The sequence below is a fragment of the Rhineura floridana genome, chromosome 1 (assembly GCF_030035675.1).
Source record: "Rhineura floridana isolate rRhiFlo1 chromosome 1, rRhiFlo1.hap2, whole genome shotgun sequence".
Lineage (NCBI taxonomy): Eukaryota > Metazoa > Chordata > Lepidosauria > Squamata > Rhineuridae > Rhineura > Rhineura floridana.
In genome coordinates, this window is record NC_084480.1 from 73,933,793 (window position 1) to 73,951,169 (window position 17,377).

A 17,377-nucleotide genomic window follows, 5' to 3' on the forward strand; every position below is an offset into this window, starting at 1 on the left:
GGAGCAAGGGCGATGGCTTTCATATGCTGCACTGCCCTTTCCTCTTAACAGGACTGCATTTCTGGTACAGATATATTGTGCTTCTGAATATACAGGGAGGTCCAACATCCTGTTAGTAATGGTGCAAGTTCTCCTTTAGGTCATTCATTAAGCAGAACGAGGAGTTAAGTAACAAGACACAGTGCAAATTGCTGACCTCCCCACCCAGCTTTATTCCTGAGGAGTCAGCCAGGGAACATAAAATATGTTAACAAGCTGTTGGACAATAATCTTGTTAAATAGTAGTTCCACACAATCTGACTGGGGGTTAGGATGTCATTTGTTTGACATGAAACCACTTGCTACTTAAATACTTGACATACTTCACTTCTGACAGAATGGATCTCTCTCCATCGGAGCACTGGGACCGTCGATACTGGCGATAACTTCGAGGAGAGTGGGAATGTTTAATGCGAACAGGGTCACCTTGAGTCCTATAGGAGAATTAACATTTCCAGTAGTAGATTAGTATCACTAGGACTGCCTGACGAAAAGAATACAAAAGTTAATAACCCTGGAAATTTGTTTAAATATAACATCCATCATCAACTTCATTTGTATTATGAATGTACAGAAAGTTAACAAATACAGAATTTCCCCTCAAAACAGCAACTTCAGCTCCGAGAGTCAAAAATCACAATGAAAAAAACCATCAAATCCAAATGTCTAAACCAAGAAAGATCCATCCAAAATTAATGGGGATGCACTGCCTGATTAATTAAAAAACACACACTGACTAAGAAATGCCCCCAATTAGTAATATTGGCATTAGTGAGCAAATTTTGCCAACAACATCTTCCCCTATATTCAGTTTTCCCTTCCCCCTCAACCTTGTTCTCAGGAAAGGGGTTAAGCTGCTTAATTGTAAATAATGCAAACAATAAAGAATATCCCACCCCTCTACCTTCAGCTGGGATAGCTTGACTACAATAGTTAAGGCATTTGTGATTTCAAAATTTGATTACTGCAATGCACATCTGTGTAGTCTTTCTTTGCATTTGGTCCAAAATCTACAGCTGATATAGAATGCTGCAGCACGATCTCTGATAGGAGTGAGATCCTGTCAGAATTTATTTATTATAAACACCCTTGCTCAAGAGTTTTGCACTGGCAGTCAGTTTGCTACTGGGCCAAATTCATAAGAACATAAGAAGAGCGAGGCCACTGGCCTATCTAGTCTAGCATCCTGTTATCACAGTGGCCAACCAGATGCCCATGGGAAGCTCGCAAGCCGGCCCTGAGTTCAAGAGCACTCCCCTCCCACCATGGTTTCCAATAATTGGCATTCAGAAGCATACTGCTTCTGACTGGAGGCAGAGCATAGCCATTGTCCAAGTTGGCGTCCATCAATGCCTCCTCTGGGAGCAAGTCAACAGCTTGGGACCAATGTACTTGAAGGATCAGCTCACCCCTTATGTGTCCACTCAGATCTGCAGAAAGGGCACATTTACAAGTGCCACATAATGTTTCTTCCACACTTGCAAGAAATTGATCCTTTGATGTGGCAGCACCTACACTTTGGAATTCCCTGCCAATTGCTACTGGGTAGGCACCTTCACACAGCTAGTATAGCACAGTGGGGAGGAGCCTGGCTGGGAATCCAGAGTCTGTGAGTTCAAATCCCTGCTTGTGTCTCCTGGGTGTTAAGGGCCAGCTAAAGATCACCCCTACAGTGAGTGGCTCAGGGGTTACGTCCCCTGCCACCTGTACAGACGTGGGCAAGCTGCATAGTCCCAAGGAGCCCAGTTGCCCCCCAGCTGGCAGTTGCAGACAAGGAAGGGGCTGGCTTGTGCAGCTATGGCAAGCTGAGCAGGCCCTAGCCAGCTGGGGAGGACTAGCCTCAGAGGGAGGCAATGGTAAACCCCCTCTGAATACCGCTTACCATGAAAACCCTATTCATAGGGTAGCCGTAAGTCGGGATCAATTTGAAGGCAGTCCATTTCCACTTTTTTTCAGGCGCCTTCACTGTATTGCTTTTGGTGCCTGCTAAAACCATTTTTATTCCAACAAGCTTACCTAGGCATGTAATCTTGACATTTTAGTAAGTATAAGTGTTTTAAAATTACTGATTCTATTTTCTGTTTTAATTTTTTTATGCAACTTGCTTTCAATTTGCTTTTTAATTGGCATTTTTAATGAATGTTGTAGACTATTGTAAACTGCTTAGAGGTCTTTTGTTCTAGTAAATGGTATATACCTTTTGTTAAAAAGTGTAAATTTTTCAAATGCTATCATGCATTATGTATCACTGTGCGCCTTGAATGAGAGCGGATTCAAGGCAATTACCTAATGAATATTGTGTATATGTGTTTGTATATTTTTCCCCTTGCGACAGACAGAAACTCACTTAATGGCCAGAGGCAGGTTACTATTTGCTCTTGCCATATGGTGATGATAATACTGAGCCATCTTCTAGGGCTGTTTAGAAGGTAGCAAATAGGCAATGCAGACATATTAGCAAAGCCATGGCATTAAAAAATGTATGACTTGGGTAATAATGGGGTGTGCGTATGAGAGTTTTGGAAGAAGAATTTATTAAAGTTTTATGATTCACATCCAGCCTTCAGAAGTCTACTACTATTGTTTTCTCCTATTCAGTGGTGGCAGAATCACATTGTGATGCAAAATGGGACTCTGCTCCTGTCAGAAGCACTTGCTCACATCACTACATGGAAGTCCCAAATGGACTAATTATGAGGTCAAAACAGGAGTTTGATCTGAAAAGAGCAAATGTGCTTTGGCAACTGATGGCAATGTGCTGAGGAAGAAGGGTCAAGTGGGTCAACCAGTCATTTTAGAGGATCAGAGTTAAGAACAAATTTTAAAGAGAGTTTATGAGTAAAGATGGCTTGACTATTTCCCCAAAGCTGCTAAAGATTTTCAGCATTATTCTATATGCTGTTCAGCAAACTTGACAGGAGTGTAGGAGATACAACTGAAAGCCCAAAAGTAGACATGATGGTGGCAGATCTGTCTAAAACCAGATCTGTCCCAATTTCACAGAAAGCATCTGTGGGGGAGGGTTGGGCTTAACAGCACAAAGACAGCAATGGGTAATGAGTGTGGAACACGCCCCCCTGCCTACTGTCTTTATGTTGTTACAATCTGCTCCCTAAGGTAATTTTCTCAAAGCAAGGCTCGCTGTTGGCATCAACACCTGGTTGCTGTTTTTTGGTGGTGCTGGGGAGGATGAACTGTAAGTGAGCTATGCTGAAAGTGGGGGAGGGTTCTTAAAAGTACAATTTATTGGGAACATATCTGATACGAGCCTGACTGAAATGGATCTGAGCAATTCACATTCATTTCCGTAAGGTCTGAGAGATATTCACAATAGATTGGGCCTTACAGTTAAATCTGAATAGTTACATCTGTATAACTATATAGGAGAGCCAGTGTGGTGTAGTGGTTAAGGTGCTGGACTATGACCTGGGAGACCAGGGTTCGAATCCTCACATAGCCATGAAGCTCACTGGGTGACCTTGGGCCAGTCATTGCCTCTCAGCCTCAGAGGAAGGCAATGGTAAACCACCTCTGAATACCGTTTACCATGAAAACCCTATTCATGGGATCGCCTTGAAGGCAGTCCATTTCATTTTCATATAACTATATAAATATAGAAACAGTCCTATTCTCTAATGAAAAAACTCACTCTATTTTAGTATACGGAATCTCTCTCAATTGTTCCTCAGATAGGCCAGATGGATCTACGAGTTCCTTTCTGGAAAAGAATGAGACAAAAATGAAGTTATATAATCATGTCCATAAAAATAGATCTACATTGTTGAGTAGCAGCTTGCCACCCCTGCAGACACACTTACTGAATGTGTTTCCATAATTCTTCCTTTGCATGTACATCTGGACTTCGCCTATATAAATGCAAGGGGAAAAAAGATAGTTTAATCAAATCTATAATCCAGGGCAAACACAAAATCCTGAAGTTGTGCCAACTAAGAACAGTGATGTAACTAGTTAAATTTTCAGCAGAGAAATAGCTTTACATTTTCATGACACAGGAATGGCATCTTTTGACTAAGTAGTTCTGAGCTGAACCATAGTTTGTCTTCCTCCAGGCTTCAGGAAAAAAACACACAGACATAAAAAGGCACAAGACATAATTATCTGCTAAATTTCTCATAAAATGGAGTCAATTCATTCTGTTCTCCCTGATCAACTAGTTAGTCGGAAAACAAATGTTGCTGGTTAATGGTGCAATCATAGTTCACATTCAGTAACTTAAAGAAGAAAACTTTTTTATAGGAATGCCACACATCCATCTCCATAGAGCAGCCTTTCCCAACCAGTGTGCCTCCAGATGTTGTTGGACCACAACTCCCATCAGCCTCAGCCATTGGCAATGCTGGTTGAGGCTGATGGGAGTTGTGGTCCAACAACATCTGGAGGCACACTGGTTGGCAAAGGCTGCCATAGAGTATTAGCACCACACAAAGACTACCCAATACAAGACAGCCACGAGCCTGTTTCCTCCACACCACCCCAAGGTTGTCAAGGCCATGAATTATTTTAGCACTTTCCTCTTCCTCATTCTTGTTTTCTTTCCCTAGAGCCTTTGGTTCCCCAAAAACTGGGGGAGCGTTTTATAGTATATTTAAGCCTTAATGTTGAACTGGTTTATACTTTGATTTAGTTCCATTCATGCAAACAGCAGCTGCAAACTTGGCATTTAGATCCTGAGGAACTGGCAGGCCCTTCTGAATCTGTAGTGAGATGGAATGATTTGCTTTGATAATGCTTATATCCCAGTTACCATGAAAGCCTTGAAATCTGGTTTAGCTCAGTGTTCTTGACATGCTCCCACACCAAGCTATCTATTTGACTAGGCACTATTAGTACTTCATAAAAAATGAAACAGATTCATTTTTACTGTTGACACCACCCAGAAGGATAAGTCCAGAGCAATCAACATGGTGCCCTCCAGATGTTGGGACTCCCAAATCCCATCAGCCATTGCCAGCATGGCCCAGGGTTAGGGATGATGAGGCTTCATGTTGGCTTTCCCTGGAATAAGTTGTAACAAAAGAACTAGACAAAAACGTACTTTGATTTTTCATTATTCTAAGTATAGTCTTACCTCATTCATCTACACTCAATGGCTTAAATGCAATTATGATTATTTAATCATTGGTAATCTCACTAAATAACCCTGCACATGTTCTGCAGTATAGCCCATGTCTCTTTCATAATTAGTAATAAATGCGCTGTTTAGTTCTGCCAGTTTTATAGCACAACCATATTGAGAAATCTACATTTGGACACAGTGATAATACAAAAGTACATGTGCACATGTGCTGTGAGCCCCACCTACCATGTCAAACCACCATTATGCGAGTAAGAAGAACAAATTGGTCATTTTAGGGACAAAAATTCAAGTTTATACTTTGCAAAAACTGGGCTTTGCTACATACTACCATCTGTTGGAAAGGACAAAAATACAAAAAGATACACATTAAAGTTTTAGCAGAATAGAGAGCAAGACTTTCTCAGCATATCTTGCATAATATGAAACATTGCCCTTCCTTGTGTTGAAAAAAAGAATGTTGTTGCTCTCTAGTTCCTAATGGCCTGATGAGTGGTAGATCAACAGATACTTTCTGCCTTGGACAGAATCTAATTCCAGACTCATTGCTGGTGTAGCAGCACTAGTCAGCATGCCTACATGGACCACAGTTTCTCCCTTTATTCTGTAGAGATCAATTCAACTATAGGGAACAGCAGGGCATTCATGGACCCTTGTTCATAGACCTAAAACCCAAGACTGCTTGAACTAGAAGTGGCAGAAAATTAGTATCCTGTGTTCAAAATAGAAATTGTAGTTTTACAATTTACAACCAGTCTGGTTGACTTTGCTCCTTTTAGAAGAATCCCACTCGGACCAGCAGGCCCGCACAACTTGTGACCCACAATTCAAAAGTCCATGAAGTTTGTATAGCAGCCCATGAGCAGCTTACTAAACCTCACAGTTTTCTGTCTGCCTGGGACTGCAAAAACATGGGAGGCAAATACTGGGCAGGCCAAAGTACCTGGCTAATGGCCTATATTCAGTGTGGCAAATTGCAGTGGGGTGTGTGTATCTTTTTTTTTTTAATTTTAATTTTTAAAAAACAGCACATTTGCTAACTATGTCTATTTAACTTTTATGCTTGCATTTGCACCCTTAGTATTAATCCAACATGAATGTTGAATGTTTCCTCTTCTCCCAGGCATTTTAACAGCATTTGAATAACGTGTTTTTAACTTGCTTATCGGTTTTTATGGGTGTTAATGGTTTAAATTTGTATACAGTAGGGCCCCACTCATACGGCGGGTTACATTCCAGACCCCCGCCTAAAAGCAAACCCTGCCAAAAAGCGGAACTCATTTAACAGAATGGCGCCCAACGCCCGAAAAATGCTGTAAAAGCAGAACAAGCGCCGTATGAGTGGGGCCTTACTCTAATTGATAGCCGATGTATTAGCAGAATGCTGAAAAGCGGGCCGTCGAAAAGCAGGGCCCTACTATACTTGTTTTTAATGTTTTTAATTGTTGTAAACCACCCAGAGAGCTTCGGCTATGGGGCGGTAAATAAATGCAATAAATAAATACGTATGATTTGCAACTTGATAACATTTGTGCTTTCAACTATGAAATTTTTGTGCCTATTCTTAATGCCAAAAAGCCCTTTGGCTACACAGATGTTTGACCTGAACTCTTAGAAATGAACCCGGCAGCCCTAGAACATGAATCTTTTTATGTTCACCACTGTCATACGAAGCAAACTTCTATTTACCTTCCTCATCACAACCCCAAATGGAGCCCCAGTCCACACATACACCCCACCCAATAGTAAAATTTAATAACCAGGTGTATTCAAGCATTAATAAAGTTAATCTCACTCTTTTAAAATGCATCTAAAGTGTATGCATTTAAATGGATCTAAGGAGAGTGTTCACTGTTTTAAGGATATTGTATCTTGTTTTTAGGTTGTATTCCATTTAAGAGATTTTAAAAATATTAAGGTGTTTATAAATGCTTTCAAATAAAAACAAACATCTGTAAAGCCAAAGGGTTCCCACTTCTAGTTTAGAGTAAAGGTGTTCAGGACTGGGGCTCTGCCATCTTAAAAAGTTATGTTGGTGATGTAGCTCAGTAGCTGAGACATGCTCTGCATGCATAACGGCTTCAGGTTCAACCCAGTTAACATCTTCAGTTAAAAAGGATTCAGGTAGCAGGTGATCGAGATGATCTCTCCTAGAGACCCTGGAAAGCAGCACCCTTCTGTACCACATAATCTTTTATTCACCAAAATACCTAGTCAATTTTTTCCCGATTACATTACATTAATTTTTTTAACTATTAAGAAAAGCCAGGAAAACTAGTCAGTTCTGGTTATCAAATTAAAAGCCAATTTCAAATTATCCACAAGAGGGAGCCTGTGCTCTCATTTAAGTAACAAGCTTCTCCAATACAATTAAGTGGAAACTTTTTTTAAAAAAAGTTATCTTAATTTTTTCTCTCTGGAACACCAGTTCTGAGGCACAGCAGTTTCTCTATAACAGCCTTTCCCAACCAGTGTGCCTCCAGATGTTGTTGGACCACAACTCCCATCTTTCCTGACCATTGGCAATGCTGGCTGAGGCTGATGGGAGTTGTGGTCCAACAACATCTGGAGGCACACTGGTTGGGAAAGGCTGCTCTATAAATATGCCAGATTTGGTATGCTCAATTATTCTGAAAATCTGAAGCAATCTAGTATTCGATATGAGTGGTATCATATTATGTTCTTCTCTTTATAGTTAATAAATACAAATGAGATGAGTTGGAAATCCTGCAACATTCAACTGCTTGTACATAAACATGTGTGTGTCTCTGTTGAATTCAGTGAGTGTATCTAGGTTGTAGTCAACTAAGTTCTACTCAGAGTAGACCCACTGAAATTACCAAACCTAAGTTAGTCATATCTATCAACTTCAGTGGGTCTACTAAGACTAGCATTCAATACTATCTTCTGTACCTGCACAATCTGTAACATCCAAATACATACTTTTAACACAAAGTTATTGAGCTGATTTTCACATTTTCCCTGTTACATAAAGCCATATGTTGTAGATCTTAAGCAACTGCTATAGCCATGGATAAAAATGATAAGCCATGGAATGGATTATAAATCTATTTTGGAAACGCATCTAGAGTAAAGCAGTGGCATTCAGAGGTCTTTCTGAGTCGGACTTCAATAACCCCTTAGGTCTTCTTCTGTGCTATCACCTTGTTTCATTTTTCCATAATATAAATATCTAAGATTCTCAGAAGCAAAGGATGTTTATCTAGTCACACCTATACAGCAAACCTGAAACCAATAGGAAAAAAAAACACAAAAAGTCTCTCCATACTAAATATATGTCATTAAAAAAACTTCAATATTCCACTCTCTGGAATTCCCTCCCGTTCGATCTTCGGCATGCCCCTTCCCTGGGTACCTTCCGCCGAGCCTTAAAAACCTGGCTGTTTGGACAGGCCTTTGGGACCGCCGGGGTGGGCTAATTACATACTGAGTGCCCGTTGTTGTATACTGCATATGTTGTTATTTTGTTTACTGTTGATTGTACTGTATTTTTATTGCATTTTATTGTATTTTATTGAAATTTAATATGTACGTCGCCTAGAGTGGCTTCGGCCAGATAGGCGACCTAAAAATTAAATTTACATTTACATTTTTATTTTGGAATGGGCAGTTTTGCTGCTCTGTGCATTCAGCACACTGCATGGCATTGTTAAAAATTCAAATAAAATGCTTAAAAATAGTGTCATGTTTTGTAGTTAATGGCAGTCTAGAGTATGATCGGACTGTATGATCACACTAACACTGTATGATTATTTTACAAAGAGCACCATCCATGTATTACAATATAAAAATAAGTAATCCATAACTCTTTGGTACAGAGTATAGTAAGTGAGAAACAGCAAGTGAAGTCTGGTTGCTTGCCCAGGAAAACAGAAAGTGAAACAGTGGACAGATATTTAACCACTTCATCCTGTCAATGCAAGGATTACCCCTACCACAATGGAACTTTCCCTCCTCTCCTCTACCCTGTGCATCTCACATCTCCCCAAAGCTACTCCAGAGAGTTGGAGGAACCCCTAGAACAGGTTTAGGGGGTGCGCAAGGGGAGGATGGGGGGGGAAATGTTCCATTGCACAAGCAGAAATACTTGTGCTGATGGAACTACTTAATGCTATTGTGTGTTTTTATGCGTAATTTATTCGGATTTTCATTTTATTGCAGTAAAACAATGCAATCTCTTCTTCCTTCTCCCCCGCCCCAGCTCCCCACTTAGCACAGGGCTGAATAAAACCCTGGCTGACTTTAGCATGTGTTTTGTGATTCATTTTATTTTGGCTGGAATCTTGCATGCAATAAGAGGTAGTAAGTCCAATGCATTAAGTCCCAACTGATTGTACCATGCAGTTGACAATATACTTTCTCCCTCCACTCTGCAACCTCCCTCCTAGATTTTGAAAATGCCATTTGTACTTTGGTACTGTTACTGGAAACAAAGCCCTATGAGGAGAGACTGAAAGAACTGGGCATGTTTAGCCTGGAGAAGACTGAGGGGAGATATGATAGCACTCTTCAAGTACATGAAAGGTTGTCACACAGAGGAGGGCCGGGATCTCTTCTCAATCATCCCAGAGTGCAGGACACAGAATAATGGGCTCAAGTTGCAGGAAGCCAGATTTCGACTGGACATCAGGAAAAACTTCCTAACTGTTAGAGCCATATGACAATGGAATCAATTACCTAGAGAGGTAGTGGGCTCTCCAACACTGGAGGCATTCAAGAGGCAGCTGGACAGCCATCTGCTGGGAATGCTTTGATTTGGATTCCTGCATTGAGCAGGGGGTTGGACCTGATGGCCTTATAGGCTCCTTCCAACTCTACTATTCTATGATTCTATGATCTGTATACTCACACATTTCTGTGATACATTTCTCTCGAATGGAGGACAGATATAAGATGTGTAGCTTTCAGTTATACATAACTGAGGACTAGAGACCTCTAAAATCATTACTGATAGAAGTCATAATTTTAGATGTTTTTTACAAGTTTAGCAGGATTAACATACGATCGAGATCTGTGCCTGGATCGTCGGTGGTTGGGATCAGATTGGTTTTTCTCTTTTTGTCGTCTCTGCACTGCTTCCCACTGGGGACCTGAATCAACCATGTCATTTTCCTGCCGTACCCTGTGGAAAGATTAATGTTACAAAGAGCGTATATGTGAAGGATCAACATTTTAGTGATTTTTCATCACTTTCTAAGAAAGTTCAACTTCAACTTTGTGAAAAAATTTAAAAATGTACTTATTCACTCACTTCACCCTTCATGCATGCTGGTGAAGGGCAGGAGACAGACAGAAAATTTTGAGGGCATAATCCAGCAAAGGTTGTATGCACTTTTAACCCCCAATTATTTCGGTGGAGGAGAAAAAAGCATAGAAACATCCAAACCTTCCTTAGAGCAGGTTAGATGATTTGCCCATCTAATCAATATTTAATGCTCCAGGACATGTGGAAGAAAATAGAAAACAAATTAGTAAAATATTTACCTATGTCTCTTCTTTCGATGTTCTCTGTTTGAATTTTCTGATTCACTACCACTGCTAGTATTACAACGGGATCGTGATCTAGAAAAAAGACAGACAGAACAATGTTAAAAAAATTAACTTCTCTAAATTATTAACTAAAAATAGAAAAATATGGGAACATTTTGCTACAGTACAATAACTAACTTGTTATTCTTATTTATTTATTTATTTATTTATCTATCCACCCCACCCTTCCTCCCAGTAGGAGCCCAGGGTGGCTTCTTGCTTCAGGCCCACTATGATAAATGCTACCTTGTCCCACTTCCAATATATTATTATTAGCCACATTTTTTCACTAAGGTGTTTCAAAGCAACTTACACAATAAAAATAGAAATAACAAAGATCTTAAAAACAGATATAAAAACAGCAACAAACAAGAACTTAAACACTCATCCAAAAACATATTTCAATGAACAAATTCTACCCCCCCACACACACACTTAAAGAATGGGTACAAAAAAGGCCACTGACATAAATAAATACTTGCCCAACTAAAAACCAAAGGCCTGTGTAAATAAATATGTTTTTGCCTGGCACTTAAAAATAGATAACAATGGTGCCAGGTGTGCTTCCTAGGGAGAACATTCCACAAACAGAGATCTAGCATTGAAAAGGCCTGTTCTTATGTCACCACCCTCTGCACCTCCCTCGGACAGGGCACACAAAGAAAAGTCTCAAATGATGAATTCAGGGCACAGATTAGTTCATATTGGAAAGGCGGTCCTGAGTTGCATAAGAATTTATAGGTCAAAACCAGCACTTTGAATTGAGCATGGAAACTAATTGGTAGCCAATGTAGAATTGGCTTATCTTGCCTTATCAGTAATCTGAATGCTGATTTCTGCACTAGATGCAGTTTCCATATAGTCTTCAAAGGCAGTTCCATGTATAATGCATTACAGTAATCTAACCTAGATGCTTCCACAGCACAGACAACAGGCTATCTCTGTCCAGACACATGCACAAGGGTCTGTATCAACATGCTTGGAAAACCTTGAGCTTTACAAAGAAGAACAAAAAAAAATGTTGGGGAGGGAAAACCAAAAAAAGCCTAATGAGTATTGAGCATGCTCAGCACCCCTGTAATGTTTAAAGTCAATTGGGAAAGAAAAGTAGAGTAGCAGGGTGCAGAATGCCCTGCTGGCTGGCAAGAACCCTGAACAGGAGCACTCCTGCTAGGAAAAAAGGATGCATTGGAGCATTTAACTGCAGACCCCACTTGTATTAACTTTCAAGCTCTCACCTTCTTCTAAGTGGTTGCCCAGGTTCATTTTCACTTCCACCTGAAGCGTGTCGTCGTCGTGAATTAGGAAATTTTGGTGATCTGTTGCGGTCATTGAGAGAATTATAAAGCCCACTAGGGTCAAAGAAGAGTAAAAGTAAACAAATGAGCCCTAAGAGTTTCACAGCAGGTATTACAAAGGCTGTTCTCGTTTATTTTTAGTGTTACTTTGGTGGCAGTTGTGGAAGATAATGACTTTTTTCGGCTTAGGGTTGAAATAATACACAGACACAATAAGCTGGGTTGAACAAAGGGCTACTTTACTGAACTATAAAAACCAGAACTTTAACTGACCTACAGAGAGAAACCTAGGTGCAGAACTATCTATAAGCAAGCTTTGTTTACAGCTCTCGGGTGACCAGCCCCTGCTGGGACAAGTGTAAGCCCTTTTATCTTACCCCTTACCACAGCCACACCTTTAGGTGAGCAGGGGGGCCTACCTACGTCACCACCCCCGGGGCCGTACAACCCTCGGGCAGATGAGTTAAGAAGGCCCCAGAGCTGTTCTCATTTATTTTTAGTGTTACTTTGGTGGGAGTTGTGGAAGATAATGACATTTTGTATACTGATATATATGTCATTTTAAAAGATGCATAGTAGGATTTGGTCAAACTCTGATTAAATATATTATTGTCTTTTCAGAAGACTCCTAGTGGGAGGGTGGGATATAAATGTAATAAATAAATAATAAATAAAATAAATAATAAATATAATTACTCTGAACTCTTTAATCAAAGAACCGCACAGAATTGAATGCTTACGAGACATTTCCATTAATGCAATTGCTTTAGTCACAAAGCAGAACAGAAAGAATATACATTGTTTCATGTATAGAAGAATTTTTGCAAAAAAGGACTCCTCACAAATTCTATACCTAAGCCTTCAACTGCATGTTTTCCTTATACAACTAGTGACAATAAGACCTGCACTCCTCACTGAAGTCAACAGATTTAAGGGGCCAAGGTAGGCACAGAATTTGTTTATTATTTATTTATATCCTCTTCTTACCACATATTATTCATTAGGGAGGTGTTCCATAATTCCTAATGATGTTAATGAACCATCAAGTATTCACAGTTCATTTACATGAAGAAAAACATCACAATTGGGGTTGTGACATAATATTTGGAAAGGGACCACTGAGAGTTATTTTCTAGTGTCAATCTAAGGGGTTTAATTAAGAGTGCTCAGTTTTGCCTCTTTCAATCAATACTTCAAAAATGTATAATTACTGACTTTAAATTTTGTGGAATTAAGATGGGTGTGTAAACCAATCTACAAATTGCATTTGATAGAAAGACTTTTTTACATCAGTATGTAATATATATGAAATGAATTATATCAAATATTTTTGCTAAGAAAATATTTGAAGCACTCATTTAAAAAAGAGGTGAAAGTGGTGTGAAGGATCAGGGGATACATTTTTGCGCAAGGGACAGGGGATCTCTACTATTGGTAGAAGCTTTTTCTACCTACCTACCCCTCCAGTTTGTCCTGCTGTCAACAAAGACAGAATAAGTTGAGATGTCAAAATTCAGGTGGTATTCTCCCAGGCATTAAAAATGCATATACTTTGCTTAGCAAATATAGATTATTAGATCATCTTTCCAAAGCATCACACTGCTGCTTACCTCTGTGGGCAGTTTTCTTCCCATGGTGCATTGGTTTTACTTCTTTGGGTTTCTGGGCTGCTTTCATTTCTTGACTTTTTCAAACTAATAAAGTACAAAAAAGCAAATATCTTTCAAAGATCAGAAGCAAATGAATATGAAGTGTCTTCAAACCCCACTTTCTAGGAATTCTTTCTAAGGGTTTTGCTTTCTGAGGTGCCATATTTTCCCTACAATTACCTTCCACTGTAAAAATAACCACTGGGTCATATTGGACAATACTCCCTGTCCCCCCATCAGTCCAGCTGGAGGGAAGAGTGAGTAGGCTTGTCTTCCCTCTTCACCTGACACAGTAGCTCCAACTTCACCATTCCCAGAGAAAGAACATCCGTTAGCAGAGCTGGAAACCTGCCCACCCGAGCATTCCTGCCTCAGATGTTGGCTAAGCTAATTGATGCTGTGATAATCTCTCAACTGGATTATTGTAATGTGCTCTGTGTAGGACTGAACTTGAAGACGACTCAGAAAATGCAGCTAGCACAAAACATGGCACCTTGGCTCCCAGTCGGAATCATATTATATCAGTCCTGAAAGGACTGCATTGGCTGCCAATATATTTCTGATCTGAATTTATTGTTTTGTTGATGACTTACAAAGCCCTGAACAAGTTGGGGCCCAAATACTTGAAGGAGTGCCTCTTCCCGGCCAGGAGTGATGATCTGCTGGGGAGGCCATCCTTAAGTCCCACAACCAGGAGAAGCCTGACTGCAGCATTCTGCACCAGTTGCATCATCTGAACCAGCTTCAAGGGTAGCCCCAACACAGAGCATATTACAATAATCCAGCCTCGAAGTTACCAGCACATGGGTCACTGTGGCAAGGATCTCCCGGTCCACGAACAGATATAGATGGCAAAATAGCTGGGGCTAATAAAAGGTACTTGTTGCCACTGACGTCACTTGAGCCTCTAGACACGATCATTTGAGTATCACCCCCAGACTACACACCTGTTCCTTCATAAGGAATGCAACTCTCATCCACTTTACACAACCTACTCACTTCCTGGTCTTGGAACTGCCCACCCAAAGACCTCTGTCTTATTCGGTGGGGCTATGCAGCTACTGGAAGGAAAGTGGATGGCCTAATTGGTTAAAGCCCCCATTTTAGGAACAGTGCTCTATTGGCATATAGGGATGTAAAGAAGCCAATTTTTGCATATTGTTTCTGTCATGAAATCTAGCCCCCAAGAGCCACGATTTGCATGCTTCAGACCCAATTCCCACCCTTTGGGCAATTGATCTGAAACCCAATCACTAAATTCCCCTTGCCAAGGCTGTGCAAACCAACACCAACCCTGCAAGGTAGAAGATAGGCTGCCACCACCCCTTCACTGGTTCAACTCTGAGCTAGGGGAACTCAGAGCCCAGAAATAGGTAAACCAAGGTTCAAATAGACAAGAGCCAAACAGACACTCCTTGTCCAGAAACCTCTGGTAAAACCAAAATATACTCCTGCTTAACTCCTTGGTAGTTTGTGGTCAAATGGTCAAGGTGCTGGATTCAGAACCAACCCTTCCCCTCAATGAATACACCAGGTTAATAAGAAGTAGCTTTATTAAAAATATAAGTGCACATTAATATATAGCAGCAATACAATTCCTCAAAGCCACACACCCAACCAGGGGTTCAGGTATAACATAAGAGTTCAACACACAACAGAAAATAACAAACTATCTAGCCTGTCTACTTACTTTAGAGGTAGTTGATGGTAACTCTCATCTCTCCTCAGAGAGAATAACATCAGGTAAGAAGCAGTGGAACCCCACATAGGTAACCACCCATCAAGATGGAATCCCAGGGGAATAAAGGCTATGGATCTCAGACCCTATACTTAAGGAAAAAGACACCCAACGGTCCAGGATGAATTAACCAATCAAGGGCTTTCTGATGTAATCATTTTCCTGAAGCTTCTTCACTTTTTTGCACCTTGCAGGCCCCCTCCCTTCTCTGATCTCAACCTTCTCAGGCCTGCATGACCTTCAGTACCAGGCTCTCAGCAGATTAGCAGAGATAAACAGGTGTTTCTGTTCAGGCCTCCCCAACTGCTTGCAGCTGGAAACAAAACTTAAATTTTCCTCTCACAGAGGCCTGTCTCCTTCCAAGATGTAACTCCCATAGTTCCTTGTAACTGAGCCATGATACACAAACCAGGTTAACAAATGCACAGAAATTTACAATTTCATGACAGTTTCCAGCTAAAATATTTGGCTGCATCTCTCTGAATTTGTGTGGTAAAATATATCACCTCAGCTTGCAAAATGTTACTCTTAGAAAAAATAACCAATGATAAATGTCTCAGTGGGTAGGAGATGGTAGAGGATAATTGCAAGCCAGTTTTCAAGATTGAAAAGACTGAGAATGCTATAATCATTTCTCAAATAATACTTGAAGACTAAAAGGGATTTAGTAAAGAGAGGAGGGGAACACAGATACCATTCCTTGCTTTTGGAATGCAGTGATCTGTGATGGACCCCATTTGATGCAGGCAATTTTCCTGTTTGACTTCTAAATTATTTTTCAATCTCAGACTTTGCATTCATAAGCTAAATTTCTTACGATTCTCACACGAGAAAAAAACTTACAGAATTCATAGTATAATAATCCCAGAAACCAGGCTTCTTAGGAGGGTGTTCAATATACTTGTGCAATATACGGCCTATGTTATCCCTCTTTTGTACCAACAGAATCTATCTGAAAAATTTATATACTGCTTATATTTAAACAAAACTCTATCCTCTAAACATAAGTAAAATATTATATAAGAAAATCAACTAAAAAGTATAAATTCCAACTTTTTAAACATGTCTGACAATTAGGCAAAAGAAAATCAGCTCACTTTCCCCAACCACCATACAAGAATCAATCATACCATAAAACAAATCAGTCCAATTAAATTCCCAGGCAATACAGCAATAAACACAACTTAATCTAACTACAACTTAAAATACCATTCAGTTTCACTCAAGCATATCCTTTTATGAACAACACTCACATCAATCAAACTTATCCATACTTTAAACAAATATACTCAAATTTACTATTCTAGCACACTCTCAAACCATACTATCCACACTCTGAAAGCACTCCCATAATTCAGTCTAGTATCCTCAACACGCACCCTACCATCAGACCCACACAAATGTGGCCAGATATTGACATACAAGCAAGCACTAATACATAGAGAAAACATTCATGCTGTGCACTCCCCTTTGTCTCTCACTTGGGGGCAGGGAATCTATCTCCAATAGCAGGCTCTTACCCAGGGAGGGGGAGTGTGTAGAAACCACTTTCTCCAACTTCCTAAAAGACTGGACAATGACACTTAACTGTCTAACTCTTTGTTTCGAAGCACAATCAGTGTGCTGGTATTTTAACTATAAAGCCCTAAATGGCTTCCATACAGATTACCTTGGACCAACTTATAAAATACGTTCATGTGGTTGCTAGTGGCCAAAAAGTTAAAGATGTTGGGGGTTTTTTTATATAGAAAAATTGGATCTGAGCATGCCTGAGGCCTGTGCTTTCAGGGTGTGGTTCCAAGATGGATTTCAAACTGAGAACTGTGTGAAAGAACCTAAGAAATAAACCCAGTTATTGTTTGCATCTTACTGGTGTAGCCTACATATATTATACTGGTGACGAAGGTAAACTGGATGCATTGGTCTCCTTGGATTTCTTCACACATAGTGAATAGCGGTGTGATAGGAAAATGGCTGTTTATGGACTTATGAACGAGTTTGATGCTGA

The 17,377-nt window shown here is 40.1% G+C and overlaps 1 protein-coding gene across 10 annotated transcripts in view; it reads right to left on the minus strand.

Annotated features, from left to right (window-relative positions):
- Positions 1-17,377, minus strand: part of EPB41L4A (erythrocyte membrane protein band 4.1 like 4A) — a 160,282-nt gene that overhangs the window by 10,573 nt on the left and 132,332 nt on the right. For all 10 annotated transcript variants that reach the window (XM_061623929.1, XM_061623940.1, XM_061623950.1 and 7 more), the window contains 7 exons: positions 13,593-13,676; positions 11,923-12,036; positions 10,640-10,717; positions 10,158-10,277; positions 3,858-3,905; positions 3,689-3,757; positions 363-473 (listed from right to left, as the gene is read on the minus strand). In XM_061623929.1, the coding sequence (XP_061479913.1) occupies positions 363-473; positions 3,689-3,757; positions 3,858-3,905; positions 10,158-10,277; positions 10,640-10,717; positions 11,923-12,036; positions 13,593-13,676 (624 nt within the window). The remainder of the gene's footprint in view (positions 1-362; positions 474-3,688; positions 3,758-3,857; positions 3,906-10,157; positions 10,278-10,639; positions 10,718-11,922; positions 12,037-13,592; positions 13,677-17,377) is intronic.